General features: G+C 47.1%; 8 protein-coding genes across 8 annotated transcripts; 4 read left to right on the top strand and 4 right to left on the bottom strand.

The window, feature by feature from the left end:
- Positions 1 to 178: 178 nt before the first annotated feature.
- Positions 179 to 1,293, bottom strand: N7443_003014 (HpcH/HpaI aldolase/citrate lyase family protein; the record flags this gene model as incomplete). The annotated part of the gene is made up of 3 exons (XM_056883070.1): positions 179 to 856; positions 908 to 974; positions 1,028 to 1,293. 3 exons carry the CDS (start codon positions 1,291 to 1,293, stop codon positions 179 to 181), a joined length of 1,011 nt encoding a protein of 336 aa, XP_056744911.1.
- A 411-nt stretch (positions 1,294 to 1,704) lies between these two features.
- On the top strand, positions 1,705 to 2,763 carry N7443_003013 (HpcH/HpaI aldolase family protein; the record flags this gene model as incomplete). Its single annotated transcript, XM_056883069.1, has 3 exons — positions 1,705 to 1,890; positions 1,940 to 2,324; positions 2,411 to 2,763. Coding segments are annotated over 3 exons (924 nt in total), but the record flags the coding sequence as incomplete, so codon positions are not given.
- Positions 2,764 to 3,761: 998 nt separating this feature from the next.
- Positions 3,762 to 5,073, top strand: N7443_003012 (uncharacterized protein; the record flags this gene model as incomplete). Its single annotated transcript, XM_056883068.1, has 2 exons — positions 3,762 to 4,062; positions 4,139 to 5,073. The coding sequence occupies 2 exons, from the start codon at positions 3,762 to 3,764 to the stop codon at positions 5,071 to 5,073; spliced, it is 1,236 nt and encodes a 411-aa protein (XP_056744909.1).
- Positions 5,074 to 5,239: 166 nt separating this feature from the next.
- N7443_003011 (uncharacterized protein) lies at positions 5,240 to 5,762 on the top strand (the record flags this gene model as incomplete). The annotated part of the gene is made up of 2 exons (XM_056883067.1): positions 5,240 to 5,246; positions 5,323 to 5,762. 2 exons carry the CDS (start codon positions 5,240 to 5,242, stop codon positions 5,760 to 5,762), a joined length of 447 nt encoding a protein of 148 aa, XP_056744908.1.
- A 225-nt stretch (positions 5,763 to 5,987) lies between these two features.
- On the bottom strand, positions 5,988 to 7,530 carry N7443_003010 (aryl-alcohol dehydrogenase; the record flags this gene model as incomplete). Its single annotated transcript, XM_056883066.1, has 3 exons — positions 5,988 to 6,119; positions 6,190 to 6,966; positions 7,039 to 7,530. 3 exons carry the CDS (start codon positions 7,528 to 7,530, stop codon positions 5,988 to 5,990), a joined length of 1,401 nt encoding a protein of 466 aa, XP_056744907.1.
- A 4,933-nt stretch (positions 7,531 to 12,463) lies between these two features.
- N7443_003009 (Intradiol ring-cleavage dioxygenase) lies at positions 12,464 to 13,356 on the top strand (the record flags this gene model as incomplete). The annotated part of the gene is made up of 2 exons (XM_056883065.1): positions 12,464 to 13,072; positions 13,126 to 13,356. The coding sequence occupies 2 exons, from the start codon at positions 12,464 to 12,466 to the stop codon at positions 13,354 to 13,356; spliced, it is 840 nt and encodes a 279-aa protein (XP_056744906.1).
- Positions 13,357 to 14,455: 1,099 nt separating this feature from the next.
- On the bottom strand, positions 14,456 to 14,878 carry N7443_003008 (uncharacterized protein; the record flags this gene model as incomplete). The annotated part of the gene is made up of 2 exons (XM_056883064.1): positions 14,456 to 14,538; positions 14,566 to 14,878. 2 exons carry the CDS (start codon positions 14,876 to 14,878, stop codon positions 14,456 to 14,458), a joined length of 396 nt encoding a protein of 131 aa, XP_056744905.1.
- A 1,900-nt stretch (positions 14,879 to 16,778) lies between these two features.
- N7443_003007 (Sodium/calcium exchanger membrane region) lies at positions 16,779 to 17,441 on the bottom strand (the record flags this gene model as incomplete). Its single annotated transcript, XM_056883063.1, has 1 exon — positions 16,779 to 17,441. The coding sequence occupies one exon, from the start codon at positions 17,439 to 17,441 to the stop codon at positions 16,779 to 16,781; it is 663 nt and encodes a 220-aa protein (XP_056744904.1).
- Positions 17,442 to 17,792: the final 351 nt, after the last annotated feature.

Here is a 17,792-nt window from a genome sequence, read left to right as displayed (position 1 = left end):
TTCCTCCCATAGCGGACAATAAAACCATGACCATGCTGTTCCGATTCTAAAGCGCTATATCCTCAGGGCTTGTATTTGATCAGAACTTTACTGCAAGTTTCACTCGAAAGCCGATATATTGAACATGAATTGACACTTGATTAATAGCCAACAACAATGTAGAATAGCCAACTCACTACTAGACATTCTGAGCAGATGCCCCAAGATACCCGTTGCGCCCCGTCAACATCGCCCCATGCTGCTTCGCATCAAGACTTGCCTCCCGAAACAGAGCATACTTCTTATTATGCCACTCCACGCTATTAATCTCTTTCCCAGCATGGTCCGTAAACTTGGCTTCGAACTCCGGCCGCAGGAAGTAGATGCACGAAAACTTATCCTTGCCGGGCGAATGGGGCGGAGGCGGCACAACACGGTGCAGAGACGAGGTCAGAGCCCCCTTGGACAGAAAGCGTAGCGAATCGCCCACATTGACCACAGCATGCCCGGGGTGGGGTGGGATGTACGACCACTCATCCGTCCCCGAACTTCCAGGCAGTAACGCCTGCAACCCTTCAGACTGAGTGAAAACAACAGTCAACGTCCCCATGTCGGTATGTGCCATGTTCCCGACTTTCTCATCGCTGCTACTCCAAGGGAGGTATTTGAGCATGGCCATGTTGGCGGACGAGGGCTTATCTTTGTGATGGCAGTCTTTCAAGTCAGAAGGAAGATCAAGGGCTTTTGATAGGATCGACAGAATCCGCTCGGTGTAGTTGTGCACTTCGTTCATGAAGGTCGTCACCAGCTGTAGGTTTTCTTCAAAGGCCTGCGGGAGTTGCAAAGTGTCCTGGCCAAAGATGCCGTTGTTGTGAATCTACATGTTAAGTTAGATAACCTGCGGTTGGGAGGAATGAGTGGGATATACCGAGAAGCTCTCATAGCCATCCTTCTTCTCAGCAAATGGTCCAACTGAACAGCCGGCCCGTTTGTATCTAGACTTTTACTTTAGCCTCACAGAAATTGCAAAGGGAAGGAGTGAACACACCCCTGAAGCCTTGATGGCAGGTGTTTCTCAGTGCTATACCTCTCCTTTTCTTCCAACGGTAGCTTGAACACTTTGTTTCCAACGACGACAAGGTCTTCGACGTCCTTCAATGTCTTGCAAGTGGAATCATCACGGAAATCGAGATAAAAGAATCCGTTTTCTTTACAGGCAGACACGAGATTGTTCACGGCATCGATGTTGCCCTCCAGAAGGCCGGCCAGCGAGATCGACTTCAGCTCTGCTTGTTTGCTTATGGAAGACGCCATTTTCGAAAATGATTCAGTTGGTGACGTTAGAAAGAAGTATAGTGAGTGGTTGAATTGGAAACTTGAAGAGATATCTGCTTTAAATCCTCACGCCTGTTCATTCTCTCCATGATTTTCTTTGACAGCACGCATAGTCTTTCAATTGTTCTCGGTAATAGTGATGTGGGCCAGCAGCCCTGGTTTACCGTGCTATTGCATATTCGTTGCGCGTTATCATCGCCTCATGTGGCCACAATCTACCCACCAGTGGGATATCAAAGAAACTTACGTGCCGGAGCATTACAAGAATGAGGTAGAAGATCGTCCATTCTTTCTGGGAGAGTGTCAGTCCAAGATCATACATACATAAATGAAAGGGTACGCTTAGTCTCTCGAGATCCAACGAATAATCACTATTCTCACCAGAACACAATGCAGCAGAAAGCCAAAATGCTCAACACAAAGGACTACAATGCCTTGAGCTTGGCTCAGCCCACTAATTTCAAGGCCATGTTGAACTCCGGCGAGCTACTCTGGGGCACTGGATGCCGAATCCCCCATCCAGAAGCGGCGCGAGTTGTTGCTGCCACGCCATTTCATTTCTGTTTCTTAGACGCCGTAAGTGCTTATTAACATAGTTTACTATTAAGTCTAATTGACTGTATAGGAACACGCGCCTCTTAACGCGACTTTACTCGTCAGTCTCATCCGAACGATCCAATACCACTCAAATGGCTCGATGGTACCATGTGTCCGGATCCCGAGATGCTCACCGGAACTATACAATTATGCTCTGGGAGCGGGGGCCGGTGGGGTGGTCATGCCTCACATCCAGAATGCTCAGCAGGCAGAGGAATTGGTGCGCCTGTGTCGGTTTCCGCCACAAGGGGACAGGAGCTTTCCTCCAGCCGCTCTGATTGGCGATTTGCAGAATCTAACGCCAGAAGGCAAAACGACGTATAACGTGTGGAACGAGCATTGTGCTGTGATTTGCCAGATTGAAGATCTGGAGGGGCTGGAGAATATTGAAGAGATCTGCAAAGTCCCCGGTGGTGTGTACTGCCATCCCATTCCAAGTTTTAAGCAAAACAAATTTCAAGGATATTTATGCGCTGATACCCCATCTTCTCCACTGCAGTTGACGGTCTGTTTATCGGCACCGGCGATCTACGCATGTGCCTGCAATTAGCCCATGGGTCTCTCGACGGTGACGAACCAGTCTTTCTCTCTGCCCTTCGCAAGATCAGGGACACAGCCAAAACCAATAATCTTCCAATTATGGGATTCGGCATCTCACCTTCCGGCGTGGAGCTTCGGCTCGAAATGGGTTGGAATGCATTCATCATCCACGGGGACATTGATGCCATATGCACATCGGCGGTTCAGTCTCTGCAGACATACACCAATTCTGTCTGTGAAGCTGGATCTGTCTGTGAAGCTGGAGCCAATGGCCATCAACGCGGGCAAAATAATAATGGTGCTCCGGCTCTTAAGTAGGTTAACGGGAAGTGCAGCTGCAGCTAGCGAAGTCGAATGAAATTATTGCCAATTGTATGCATTATTTGGTAGACGTTACTTTACTGTTTTGAGCTACATCAGTGTTGTCATATAGCGTTACCATACTATTTGCTTAAATAGGCCCAATGTAAAGTGTGTTTATCTGAGTATCTGCGATTCTCCTCTTTGCTACTTTAGAATCTCAGAACATCCATCGTGGGCTTTTGATTTACAAAAATGGCTTTTCCAGAAATGGCGAATCTCGAGAGCAACATGAGAGCTATCATTGCACAACAGACCAACGTGCCCGTCGATGAGGTATGAAGCTTTATTGCTCTAAAATTTAACCACCAGAGCAGTGCTGAGGATGATCTCCGTCTAGGTGACCACCAACGCCAACATGAAAGATGACCTGACCGTAGACAATCAGAGAAGGTCGCGGATATTAGCCGCAATTCGAGATGTTTGTTGTCTAACACGGGTGAATTCTTTAGGGGATATCTTGCTGACCTCGAAATTAGAGGTTTGACATATACATCACAGACGAAGATATGGACAAATTTACGACAAGTATGGCATATTTCATTCCACTTCTTTTGTTATGGTGGCTAAGTTGACACACTTTCTGTCTTTAAAGCTCAGGATGTCATCGACTATGTTGGAACAAAGCTGTGGTGGTACAGCATTTAGAAGGTGATAAAGATGGAGGTGGAGGTACTTCATAGTGTCTGTCAACTGGTGGTCTGATTAGTTAAATTTATTTTCTTGAAATGGTGGTATTCTTGCAAAATATAGTGATGAATTCATATACAGGATACGAGCTGTAGGCTGGAAGCACTGGAAGGCGAACACCACTGTTCCTACTTCACGGCATGATGTAATTTTACTGGAGCACGTGTCCTGGTCCATATAAACATTTATAAATCCGCAAGTCTTTCGGTTTTATTGAACCCTTATAGCTGAATCATTACAATTGCATACCTCTTGCGACCATGACGGTCCCACAAACCCCTACCCTCCCAAAGGACCCTCTCTTTTCCAGACTCCTGGAAATAGCTGCTCAAAAAGATGACAAAATAATCGTCAATGACTGCAGCCGTGGCACACAGTTCGGCTATCGTCGAATCCTTGATGGCACTGTGAAACTTCAACAAAGGCTGCAAAGGCTCCTCGACAAGTCTATATTGGACAACCCCGGCGGCTTCTACATCGCTCTCTTAGCCCCGAATGGCTATGAATTCATCACTGGGGTTCTTGCTGTGTTGGCGATTGGTGGAGTAGTTGTGCCTATGCGTGAGTCCCTGTCATAAAGGGTGTATGTTTTGACTGGCATGGAAAGTTAACTAACAACGACTCTACTCCATAACAGCAACAGGCGCACTTCCAGCCGAAGCGTCGTACATCCTTCAGCAATGCGATGCTCGCTGCCTTCTTGTTACCTCAGAGCTAGTCAGTCTCGCTGCACAGATCAGAGAGGAAATCAATATTCCTTCGCTTCTCATCGACGAGAGCACTAGTGATGACGCCAAAAGTCTGTTTCCGGTCACAAGCTATATCCTCGATCCAGCGCTCGCAGTTTCCGAAGAGATCCCTAGTATATTATTCTTCACGTCAGGAACGACAGGTCCTCCCAAAGGCGTTCTGCACGCCCGTCGCACAATAAACAAGTATGCCCGACAGAAAGAATGGCCCGAGCCAAACGACGAGCTATGCATAATCCCCCGAGGCGCATTCTGGTCCATTTACTTCACAAAGCTATTCCAGATGCTTCTCACAGGTGTTCGCATTGAGGTCCACAATTTCGGACGCAACTACAATCTCATCTGGGAGAAGCTTCGTGAGCAAACGGCCACCAAGATCGTCTTGTCTCCGACTTTCTGGTATGGAATGATGAAATACTTCCAGAATCATATTTCGGTCGAATTGCCGGAGGATGTGGTTGCTGAGTATATTAATGGAGCCCGTTACCTGCGCGATGCGTGCGCAACGGGGGCCATGCCTTCGAGTCGAATCAAGGAATTCTGGCAAGATATGAATGGTGGGCGGCCGCTCAAGGTGTTGTATGGGTCTACGGAAACGCAGGAGATAGCTGTTTGTGGTATGGGGTTGAAAGGTCTAGAGGTGAGGCATTGCCGTCATCGCCATCGCCATTTGGCTCTGGGACGCTATCTATACGAAACGGCTAATAGCTGGATGCAGGATGACTTGGGAACGCCTCTTCCAAATGTAGTTATGAAGCTGTCCGAAGGAGAAGAGGGAGAGGTTCTTGTCAAGACGGCGTCTCTATTTCTTGGGTGCGTGTAGATTTTCTTGAAATTTGGTCAAAAAAAGACACTCATAAAGGTTCTACTACAGGTACTTGAATTCCCCCGATGCCACGGCTAAACGTTTAGATCCAGAGGGATTTTTCAAGACTGGAGACCTCGCCATCCTCCAGAACGGGCGTTATATCTTCAAAGGAAGGGCTAACATGGATTGTCAGTATTCCCATCTCTCTCTCTCATTCGGCCTGTTTTATACAGTATGCAGCTGACATCCATTCATTTTTGACAGTATTCAAATTCTACACATACAAAGTTCCCCGAGGAGAAGTCGAGGCTGCTCTAACTGCCCTCCCATACGTCGCAGAGGGGTATATCCTGCCAGTCGCAGATCCACAGTGCGACACGCGAACAGCTGCGCTTGTACGATTCCACGCCAGCAATAACTGCCTGGATAATAAGAAAATAGATTTGCATACTCTTCGATGCGACCTAGCCATGAACTCACGCATCCCGGCGTACCAATTACCCACTGTGCTGAGGATTTTGAAGGAGCACGAATCTGTTCCCCGGACATGGTCGGATAAGACTGCTATGGCGAAGGCGGTTCAGGCATTTTTCCCGCAAGATAGCGAGGACCAGATTTGTGGGGAGGAGACAGAGGTTATGGATGTTAGTGGTTTCATGAAGATGAAAACTACGAAGTTGTGGGAGTTGTCGGGGATGCGGTAGGACATCTTTAAAGATTATTAGTCCAGAATAAAAACCGGTATGCTGGAAATGTCATGGAGATTTCTGGTACTAAGATATTCTATATTTTCCTTGGCGGTTTACAAATGTCTTTGTTCAGGGAAATTTAATTGGTAGCTTATGTACTGTTTCTTTGGCGTCCCAAGGAAACGCATCTCCAATGTCACTGCCCCTAAGCCTCCATCCTGTCAGGAGGCTGATTCGGTTCTACGTGTCTCTGGGGAGGCTAGAAAATTCCTCTATGGATTCCTTGATAATCCCGAGCGCCCGCCCGAGCTCATCCTCGGAAATGACAAGGGGAGGCGCGATGCGGATGACGCCTGTCCGGCTGGATTTGAGCTAAAGACAAGCACCATGAACCAGATATACTAATTGAAGAGATGAAGAGCAGAGAAGGGTGGCTGCTTACCAATAGACCCTTTTGTTTCATCATCTCGCACAGTTCTATGCCAGTATGTCCATTGGTCTTAGTCTGATCAATAAGGAATGCGTTGAGCAGCCCTCTTCCGCGCACTGTTTGGATAATGGGGCCCGGAACCTGGGCTTGAATGGCCTTCAGACCATTGCGGAGGATATGACCAAAGCGATCCGCGCGTTCGACAAGGTTTTCCTCCTCGACGACTTGGAGAGCACGCATGGCGACTGCCGCTCCAAGCGGGTTCCCACCGTAGGTTGAGCCGTGGGTCCCGGGCTCGACGGTGAGCATCACCTCGTTATTGCCTAGAACACAGGAGACGGGGTACATGCCACCAGTCATGGTCTTGCCTAATAATATCATGTCAGGCATATTTAACACACAGGAGGACAGCGCGGCATAGATAGTCTTACCTAGTAGCACCATGTCAGGTTTGATCCCACTCCAGTAGTGACCAAGTAGCTTTCCGGTTCGCGCAATACCAGTCTGGATTTCGTCGCAGACTAGCAGACTATTATACCTGTCACAGAGGGCTCTTGCCTCTTGGAGATAATCATCATCGGCAACAATGACGCCTGCATCTCCTTGAATTGGTTCAATCACGAAAGCAGCCAGGTTGAAGCCCGCTGCCTCAAAGGCTTCCCGTAGTACTGCCTTATCGTTAAAGGCGATTGGCTTGTTGGTTCCAGGAACGAAACAGCTGATATTAGGAACTAGTGGGCCATAGCTTTCGCGCGACATAGCATCAGAAGCTAAGGAAATTGAGGCCAACTAGAAGGACATGTCGATGTTAATGATCTCCCACCCAGATTGCATTTTGTGAAGGCAAGCTAAATTACTCACTGTCCTTCCATGGTGATTGCCTGCCGCACCAAGAATAATAGCTTCATTCTGAGGAACACCCTTGACCTTATAAGCCCATTTCCTCGCCACCTTAATTGCAGTTTCAGATGCCTCCGCACCTGTGCTCGAAGGCAGGACTCTATCGTAGCCAAAGACCTTGGTCACCATCTCTGCAAACTGAGGGTATACGTCGTTGTGAAAGGCGCGGGAGGTAAGGGTTAGCCTTGAGGCCTGTTCGACGAGCGCGGCAACGAGTTTCGGGTGACAATGGCCATGATTGAGGGCGGTGGAAGCAGAGTGGAAGTCGAGGTAATGATTTCCCTCGGGATCCCAGACAGAGGCGCCCTGAGCGCGAGCAAATACTATAGGAAGCGATTGATAGTTCTTGGCCGAGAAGTTCTCCTCAGCTAGGAGGGCGTGTCTGGAGGTGGCAGCTCGGTTGTTTAGGAGGCTGGCATTTATGTGTTCGCCGTTGGGACTCTTGGAGCCCATGATGAGGATATGAATGTGGCAGATTCAGAGGCAGGGGAAACAGATTGAGGTGAGGGTAAAAGAAAAGAGGCAGGACTTAAGAGACTTAAGAGGGAGAGGAAACGGAAATTCATACTGCGGCAGAACTCTTCACCATCCACTCGCTTGCGTATCGTAACTTGATTGCTACATTTGACAGGTGCATTAGCCCAACAGCCAGCGCACTGGCTGCGATTATCGGCGCTAGACTACTTGGGATTTTCTGCCGGCCTGCAGCTTGGAGGATGTTTCGGAATACGTAGGAGGACACTCAGGCTAGTAATTAGTTAAAGGGCCAAGAGAGTGTGGGTTAAATGATCGTTGTTGCGGGGTCTTTCCTGGTGGAGCTAGAATTATTACACTGGCGCTCCTTTGTCCCGTTGAGACCCGATTCACAATACAAAACAGATTCCTTTCACATGATTCGTCGAATAGATATGGAATGTATTACTCTTCGACGTTATCGATCAATTTGACTTTGTCGATCAACGCGAGGGTCGTTTAATGAATTTGAGGGCCTTTATTTCCAGCTTGACGCAAGGGTGGCTTCACTGTGCTCAACCGCGGAGTGTGCGGAGTGTCTATCTTGGCTATCTTTTATGACGAATATATCCTGTCTACTTAAGCTGTCATTCACTCAGCCAAAGCCGCGATATCTACTTCTGCAGAGCACTCGGTCATCTGTGGATAGCGTTCCTCGGTTATTATTCCTCTAATATTAGCGAACAGATATTGTTCCATATAGGTTCCCGGTACCGAGTCTTCCCTATATACTATATCAGCCCCTTCTTAAATACCCATCCGAAACGCCCAATACCGCCGCCAAACTGCTGAGTGTCCACGATTTTGTGATCTTCATCTGTTCCCCTGTTCTTGTCACTCATTCGATAAATGCTGGGCCCATTGCTGGCCGGCTTCCTTTTGGAAACATCGGGTATTATTACATCAACATTTTTTCTGATAGGTGGTGACAAGTTTCTTGCTTTCCAATGTGCCTTTGTTAATATGTGCTCTAGCTGCTATCTGCCTGGTCGTGGCATTCATCACGATTCTTTCCAATCAAGTTGGTTTCTCGTATAAACACCTCGAGACTTAATTCCGATGGTGCAGCTTGGTACCTGATTCGCACCAGCCTCTATCAAAACAGAAATTAACCACTTGGTTGCACAATTGGTGTCCAGGTTGGCTAACACCAATGCCTCGTGCTGCATATTCATATTGTACCATTGACCATCAATTATTCAAGTCCGCCAGATTGTGTCCCCTAAGATTCATGTAAATTGCTATATGGTAATATTAATTTTGTGGCCCGTAAGTAAGCTTATTAATTAGCTCATGTCTCTGTTTCTCTTATGCAACTATTTCGCCTTGATCTCTCATTCCTCCCTCGTCCAGACTCAGCCTGCAGCATCATTTTTGGCTGTATCCTCACTACTTATCATCTGCTACTACTTCAATCCTCAAAAAACGTAACCGCGCTAAAGAAGGCTACATCATCACTCTTTGAGGGGGTTTTCTTCCGACAAGCTTGCGAAATTGGCACCTGGCAATTACTTCCCTGTAATGCGATAACATCGCGACAATGAGCAGCACATGATGACAGTTTATTGCCGCGAGTACGATATTTTGGTCAATAAACGGTAGAAACAACTCTATTTTACTATCTTCTTAAACTAGCAGTCTTTAACTCACGTAATTCAAATGCAGTGAACTGCCTTCCACCAATGTTCTAGAATATAGGCTAACGGTGGATCATTTGAAATACTATCTCGTACCCTCGGGAACTTCAGTATAGGTGCTAGACTTTGATCCGAACAGAATAATGACTGTGGATGTGAAAGCAGTGGAGGAAGCTGTTGCTGCTTTTTGGGTCTATGGAGATAGAAGGAGGAAAAGAGAGAGATGTAGATTCTGGAGAAGGAGGAAAAGAGAGAGATGTAGATTCTGGAGATGGAAGCTATGGAGCTAGATCTATCATGAAGACTCGAGGCAAGGGATGCGGTGAAGAGGGGCAGAAGCCCTCATTCACTGCGAACAGGGTCAATGAGGCTCTTGTCGCTTACCCCATATACCGCGGTGAATACTCAGTGAAATTGTAGATTCCAAAGCTTCAATTACCGTCACTATAAAGTATTTCTCGTTTGATGCACCATCGCCGATGCCAACCATCGGGCCTATTCTGACGTTGGGAAAGCTGTTCAACATGCTCGTTGCTACGCTGGCTGCGGATACTGTTCTATATTCACCACTTGGCAAAGCAGCGAGGATGACATTATGTTTTCCCATTTTGCCTAATGCGTAGTTGTCCGTATCATTTGACGATAAAGAATCTGGCCCTTCGGGCTCTTCATCAATAAAATTTTGCGCAACAACATATTCGGTGGTTATGCCTGGTCGCGCGACGCTAAAGCGGCTCTCACCCTACATTCAGTGTTAGTATACTGATCAATACTTATAGATATGTTTAGAGTATGCAAGTACATACGACCATAGGGTGTGGAGAACAGGGCTTCCCGTCCGCTCAGCCGTACTTAAGCCACACGCCGGCAGGTTAGTAGTTGGGTGGGTGACCACCAGCGAATCCCTGCTGTTGTATGTTTTTTTTTGGGTCCTTTCTTTATCTATTTTCTTTTTCGCTTGGATCCAATCAAACATGATTCGAAGTGCCTCTTCGTCGGAAGTTGGCGCCCAAATGGAGGCTAGATATTCGAGGTCTACCCTGGAATTTCATAAAATCCATTTCTCATTGGATTGGATCACCTTGTGACTTTTGTGAACTTTCTAACTCACTCAACCAGGACACGAAGGTAAGTATACTCAGTAGCCTAATTATCTGTTTCTGGCTTTACTTCGTTGTAGTTCGGGTTGACCACTGGCTGGGTTGCCATAATCGAGGAAAATAGGTCCGGCACGTATACGAACTGCCCCTTCAAGGTTTCTGGCGGCTGAAAACATGCATCGTTAGTAAAGTTTGAGCAGAGCTCGCAGGCGATGAAATGAATGAGCTCGATCCATGAAAAGAAGCCTCCGAAGGCTTCAGCTCATGCTGACGCCTGTCATTCTGTCCGCAAGTCACCATGATCGGCCTTCTCGCTCTCCTTCTATTGGAGCTGCTTCCACAATTTCCTTGAGCAAGTTTGCACAAAATAATTTGTCAAGTCTGATCTCCAAACGTCTGACGACCGTACCCTCTCCGGGGACTACCATTGATAAGAGTTCCGTGCCTGCCAGCAACTACTCAGTCGTGGATGCAATCTTCTGAGGAAACAGGGTTGTTTATTTTTGTGAAGTTTCGTTCGCATACTCCTACGATAATCAGAGCGTCCGAATGGTTGTCGAGTACTAGTGTTTCCTTGCCGAGAACTTCTAAATAGGTTTCTGCCATTGGTGGTACCGGATCAGCAATAGATCTGGCGAAGCCGACATTTCAGGTGGCGTTCGTTGCCTACGGAGCTGTCACTGGTCGACTTGGTCGTGGCCTCACTTATTGGGTAAGTACCGAATTTGATTACGTTGTCCACCTTAGCAACGGCACTTCGAAATGGTCTGCCATCTACAACTTCACCTACCAGTCAGCCCGTTGCCAAGATTGAGATTGGAAAGATTTGCGATTTCCGGAAGATCGAACACTCACGTTTCTGGTTGGAGTTGGCTCGATCAATTGCCTCTTGTGAATGGACTAAACCAGTCTTGAGCAATTTGCAGTGAACCTTTCAAATAATTGAACATAAATTTTAGTTATTCTTAGTCGTGTAGCTTTGAGGATGCTTACGTGCCTCGTGAAATACACTCCTGATTCTCCTTTTCCAGAATGCTCCCAGAACAACGAGTCATGAAGTTTACTTTGGAAAAAGAGAAGCAAAGAAGGACAAAAAAAACATACAACAGCAGGGATTCGCTGGTGGTCACCCACCCAACTACTAACCTGCCGGCGTGTGGCTTAAGTACGGCTGAGCGGACGGGAAGCCCTGTTCTCCACACCCTATGGTCGTATGTACTAGCATATCCTGAAAAATCATTGTAACCTTCAGGACGGAGATCCGAGAAAAGAGAGAAATATCTTGCTGGTGCCATTTTTGACAGTCATGCGCTGCTGGACTTCATCGAGTGCGTGCATTCTTCTTTCCAAATCAATTGAATAGAATGAACGCCAAGCTATGGTTATGTCACCTACAAGTTGTTGGCTCGACTAGGTTTCAATCCGTATGTACGTTCATATTGAGTTTCTCTTCACGTCACTTCATATACGTAGATAACTATCTATAACCGTGAGACGCGATAGATACCATTCCCGACATCTTTGTTACTGTTGGTCCGATATTGCTGAGCCGGCTTCCGTTCCGCACCCGGTGATCCTACAAACACTCAGAGCCATCTGGGTAGCTAAGCAGATACTAAGATTCCATATCGGCCTGCCAGCCTGCCAACAGGTACAAGCTACGTCTCCTGGAATGGAATATTCAAAATTGCTACGGAGTACATTATCTTTCACCATAGTGACTTGCAACAATTCACAGGGGAAAAAAAATCCTTAGCTTCCATGCATATTATTACCATTTATTAATCTTTCAATCACCAGACACTAGGAACGGAGCTTTTACCGCGCAGACTACAAACCCCTTTTTATATTCCTACACAAATCACATTACACTTTATGCACATATGTGCAAAGTATAACATTTGAGTCCCACTTTAGCATCGCCTGACGGAAAGTGATGGGGACCGCAGTTACCGCACTGTATGTACGAGGGCGGGGTCCAGGTGTTTGCGCGGCCCGAGTTCTAGTTAAAGAAGGTATCGGCATCCCGCATTACCGAGGTAGGCAGTTCCGAGCGAAATGATGTCATAGCTTCGATTTAAATAAACACGCTGGCATTTTTAGGGAGAGATTGCAATACCATTATCATTCTTCGAAATGATACCTCGTCGGGTCTTGAAGCCCTATCTGGCTGAATTTCTCGGGACAGCCCTGCTAATTGTCATCGGGGATGGAGTCGTCGCCCAATGCTTGCTGTCCGACTACCAGTACGGCACCTGGCTGTCCATCAACATCGCCTGGGCAGCTGCTGTCTGCCTATCAAGCTTCTTGTCTGATCCCAGTCCGACTATTAACCCGGCCGTGACTATCTGCTTGGCTCTTGTACGCCCATCGGCGGGACAGTGGAAGACAATCCCGGGCAAGCTGCTTGCGCAGTTCCTCGGTGGGTTCGTCGGCGCTGTCCTGGTGTATGTGAACTACCGGTCGGCTATCAATGCTTGGGATCCCGAGTATACCATTCCCGGCGGGTCAATCTTGAGCCCTACCGGTCACCACTCAGCGGGCATCTTCTCGACCTACCCAGCTGCCGTATTCGCGTCGAACTGGGAGGCTGTGTTTTCCGAGGTGCTGGGCTCAGCTGTGCTGATGTTTGGTTGTCTCAGTATCTCGGATCCAGGAAATGCCCATCGATTCCCTTCTCCGCATCTCTCTCTTTTCCTGCTCCTGCTTATGATCGGTGCGGCATTGGGCTGGCAGACCGGCTACGTATGTTCGCCGGACTGTCAGGTTATGAAGTCATGCTAACAAATATGTATTAGGCTCTTAACCCTGCTAGAGATTTCGGCCCGAGACTTTTCTCTGCTATTGTCTACGGCTCAGAAGTGTTCACGGCGGCCAACTACTATTTCGTTGTTCCCATTTTCGGCCCTATTCTCGGCTGTGTTATTGGCGCGTTGACTTATGACGGGTTTCTTTTTGAGGGAGAGGGGTCGCGCATTGCCGATGCGCTGGACAAGGCCGAGGCTCACGGGTCTCTCCGCCTGGACTGATGTGTGGTCTTTGAAGATCGAACGATAGATATACCAGAATAGGTAGAAGAAGAACCGGAAGTATGTAGAATGGACAAATACCTTAAACAGGTAGATGCTATATGGAATAAGCAAGGACAGTTAAGTGACAGTATAAGATTGATATAGAAAATGATTATGCAAACCTTGGAATCATTAAAGGTTCCAAGGTTCAATGAAAGATTATATCGAGATTCCAAGATTCCGGAAGTCAAATCCTATTCTGTAATTTATAAAACAGTATGACAGCTGTTATTCAAAAAGCTGCTTGTACTCCACTTTGTCAAAGTTCTCCATCAGTCCTAGCCATGAAATAGATTGATGTAGAGAGTAGACTTATCGCTCGGTAGGACGGCCTCATCGGCCATCTCCAAGGTTGAGTGGAAATAGATAATGTCACACTCGCCCCTTTGATATATCAATTCTAGATACAAATAATTTTAAGCTGAGCTAATTGGTTAATGCTCCGCCGCAATGATATCTTAGTACAACCTCACTCTTGGCTGTTACCGTTTGTTGGATACCATCCTTGCCAAAGAATTGAACCCCCATGGCAACAAAATCCTTGTCACTCATGTTTTCAAGAAGAACCTTTTTCTACTACTGCCTCAGTAATGACTCGCAAATTTGCTCTCTTGGCCACTTCTTCGTTGTAGTATGTCACATCAGCATGGCTGCGCGTTCTGGTAATGGGGTGAATCCTCCCTGTGTCACAAAAGGCTCCTTTCGAGACACCAGTTATAGGATGGCCAGTGATCGGTAACTTGAGGTTCTCAAAAACCTTGGGCCAAGCTCCCAAGAAAGTCGGAAATGGACCATCGCCAAATGAGACCTGGAGCGGACCGGCGGTTCCCTGAACAGCTTGGTCGATATAGTGCAGAGAAAATTCCACCTTAGTCTGGAGAGAAGGCGGAATAAGAGTCTGCGACTTTTTCAGATATGGCGAAAGTGATTCTCGGTTCCACCCTCCATTCCATCATTTCTCCCTCATTTCTCCCACGAGTTGAGATCGGCTCGGCTGGGGTAGATCACCATCCCAGGGTTGATGGCAGAATAACTGCCCAGTGACCGTCCACAAGGCTCAGCGAGACATCATCCATTCATATGTTCCTATATGCACACGATAGTCAGTTAAGAGGAACATGCCTTCGGATTGCGACTGGCCTGGAAGCTTAGAAAAGGAGTATTTACCTGGTTGGAGTGGTAATACACCAATCGAAGTAATAATCGAAGTAAGTGATCGCCACAAGGCCAGGAGCGGCAATTCTGGGATCATTGACACGGTTGGCTCCAGCTTCGAGAACAAGGACACTGATGGAGTGTTCTCGGTCAAGCAAATGGCAATTACTAGGCCAGACGTGCCGCCACCGACAACAACGTAGTCATACTGCTGACGTATTCCTTCACTTGAAGAGCTGTCGCTGCAATTACCTGTGGCCATAGGCGTCGTCATGGGGACCACCACATATGCCTTGAATACGCCGTTGACTCGAAGTCCGGTCATTGCGGTGACGTTTCTGGGTGCCATTGCCACAATAACCATCATTCTCCGGCTTGTTGCACTTCACTCAAGACGAGTAAATCTCGGAGTGCCCGAGTATCTCATCATCGCCGGAGCATTGATAAGTCATCTTCTGACCCTAGTCGAATCATGCGCTCTAACTTTCACTCGCAATCAATTGTTGACGTGGATATTGCCATTATGTTCATTCGTGAGTGTACTTCTTTGCTGGCGTGTCCTGTTTTCTGCCTCTTCAATATAGCTGACATCAATTTGAACAACCTACAGGGTCTGAATTATCAGCGTCATTCGTCTCATATCGTTGATGGAGATTGACATCCGACATCACATATTCGGTTCAGATGGTTGTTATGTGGACAACAATTGAGCCTGAACTCGCTATAATTTGCGCAAATATGCCTTTCCTGAAAACAAATTTGTCAAGAATGATTCCTGGCTTATTCTCGACTGGGCGCGCCAAGCAGAGTATGTCCGGTCAGCAAACGTTCGAACAACTCGATGAACAGCAGTCGAACAACAAATATTCGATGAATCGAATGGGCCACCCGGCAGTCCGCATAAACATCTCTCGCACGAATATTACCGAATATAAAAGAGATTTTTGCAATAAGGATGATGAATAACTTGTCTCTTCGAAAGAAAGTCACGAAGATCTTCGATCAGAAGGGAAACACGGCCGCAAACCTTCTGCATCGGGCGGCACTAATGTGACTCGAAATTTCGTTATACGTATCGTTCTTGGTGAAGACAACCATAGAACTATCGAGTTCCTTCTATTTCATAATATTGGACTGATTATGGCAAGCTATACTTTGGCAGTCACGTGGACGTTACGGTATTTTTACGGCCATCTGCTGTGTCACTGTAGTTACGTTCGAGGGATAGATAGGTATCCTGGGCCATACTTTCACATCTCCGGCTCTTAGCTTATTTTACATTTCTGATTGGGCCACGAATTATGACCTTGATGGCCAATAAGGCTATCGGTATCATGAAGGAGAAGTTCGGGCGCTGATGCAGCCTTATTATCACAACAATGACGAAGGGGAGGCAACTAGATAGTCTGTTCGGAGTCAAACACGTTCGCGTACGTCATTTTTGCAGGGGAGTCAACTGTTTATCGCAATGTACTTGTATTAAGACCCCGGGAGCCGATTTTCTGACACATTTTCATACTCAATAAGTCGAAGCCTATAGCGCCCGAGTATTCTAGGAGTACCCTGTCATCGTATCTTGAGTGAACCCTAACTTCTGAAAAGGGAATTTGTCTTAGGATTGGTTGAAGTTATTTCCGGTCGCGGTTACATAAGAAATGGGCCGTTAGTATAGTGGTAGTATGCGCCGTTCGGATTATTAATTATCCAGCTGGGTTCACTCAGTGTGATTCGGCGCGACCCGGGTTCGATCCCCGGATGGCCCCCTTTTTTGGTTCTTTGTATCCATGGATCGACAAAACTTTCAATTGTTACAGAGTATTTACGGCGTATTTACGGAGGGCTAACTGAGTATCTCTGATTTCACCTTGCTTTTTACATCTGACTGGTCTAGGTGCCTTGCATGTCGTGGAAAGACTAGAGCCAACATCTTTCTAACAAAACCTAGTATAGATCATCTCCCCCCACCTGTATGTCTAGATCGCTTGCTTCTTTCTGCCTTGTGGTGGAGCCAGAAGTCTCGATTGCAGATAGTAAGCACCTGGAGAGAATGAAGCAAGCATTTCTCCTAATTACCTCGGCACTTTAGCAGAATGTTTGTTCGGTACTCACATAGTTACCTGTTGAGGAGAACGTCACAGTTTCTATACCTATCATAAGGCTATGTATAGGTATCTCGCCAAAAAAAAGTTGAAAAAGTTCTCACTTGCGGTACCAAATACTGAAAGTTAGGAGTCGCCAACATAGTTGTCACCGTGCTTAATAGCAGTAGTATCCTTGCCAAGAGTAATGTAACCAATCATTCCATTCGTAACATTCTTTACATCAACAGGGATCACATCAATGGGAGGACTAAAGCCACCAACAGTGTCATACGAGTACATAGAATCCCCGGCATTGGTAGGGCGGTTGATTTGGGTATGGGAAGAATAAGGCTCCAGAGACATTATGTTCTCCTCAAGGGCTTCATCGAAGCCAAGCTGGCCAGTGCTAACTGTATTTCCAGTAGTGAGAGTTCCATTCTCGCGCAGATTCCAGTCAGTGTGCACCTGGACATGGATGTGGATAGATCGTTCGATGTAGAAACCGGGGAAGATGGTCTTCATTTCCATCATGCCGTTTCGGTTGATGGGCCACATTACTCGCAGCCAGGTGGGTTTATCGGTGTGCGGGTCTGTAACTCCAATCTCGTAGTCGGACTCGTTGATGTTGAGCTGCCGAAGGAGTTCAAGGAAGGATGCATTAGGCGAGAGCCCGGTAAAGCCGGAGTAAGATCCAGTGGCGTTGCAATGCCACATATCGACCAAGAAATCCTCAAGAGGCTCGCAAGTGGCCATGTCTAGGACTCCAATATCCAACCAAAGGGGAACACCGACCTGGTCTTCAGTCATATCCTGACGGAGGGTCTGTCAGGGAGGATATACGTAAGGACCCTGGGTAACCTCAGGGGTCAAACCACAGGTATCGTTCCGGGTGGTGCTGAAGAACGGTGTCTCAGTGTGGATCAAGTATGTGGTGTTCTGGCCGTGCCATCTACGCTCAATGTTACGCTTCCAGCGACATTCATGGAATTGAGAGACCTTGTCCCGACACTTCAGACTCGGCACCTTGGCCGGGGTCAATGGCCATAATTATATTAAGCATTCTCCATATATTGTTTTCCAGCGAACCTAAGGATCGAAGATCAATTCTTCCTGGCTCCTTCTGGGCACATCATCAGTTTGAGTCGGTGGGTATCATTT

Source organism: Penicillium atrosanguineum (assembly GCF_028827265.1).
Source record: "Penicillium atrosanguineum strain IBT 20685 chromosome Unknown utg000002l_segment0_segment0, whole genome shotgun sequence".
Lineage (NCBI taxonomy): Eukaryota > Fungi > Ascomycota > Eurotiomycetes > Eurotiales > Aspergillaceae > Penicillium > Penicillium atrosanguineum.
Note: the sequence above shows the minus strand (reverse complement) of the source record. Positions and strands in the feature narration are given on the sequence as shown.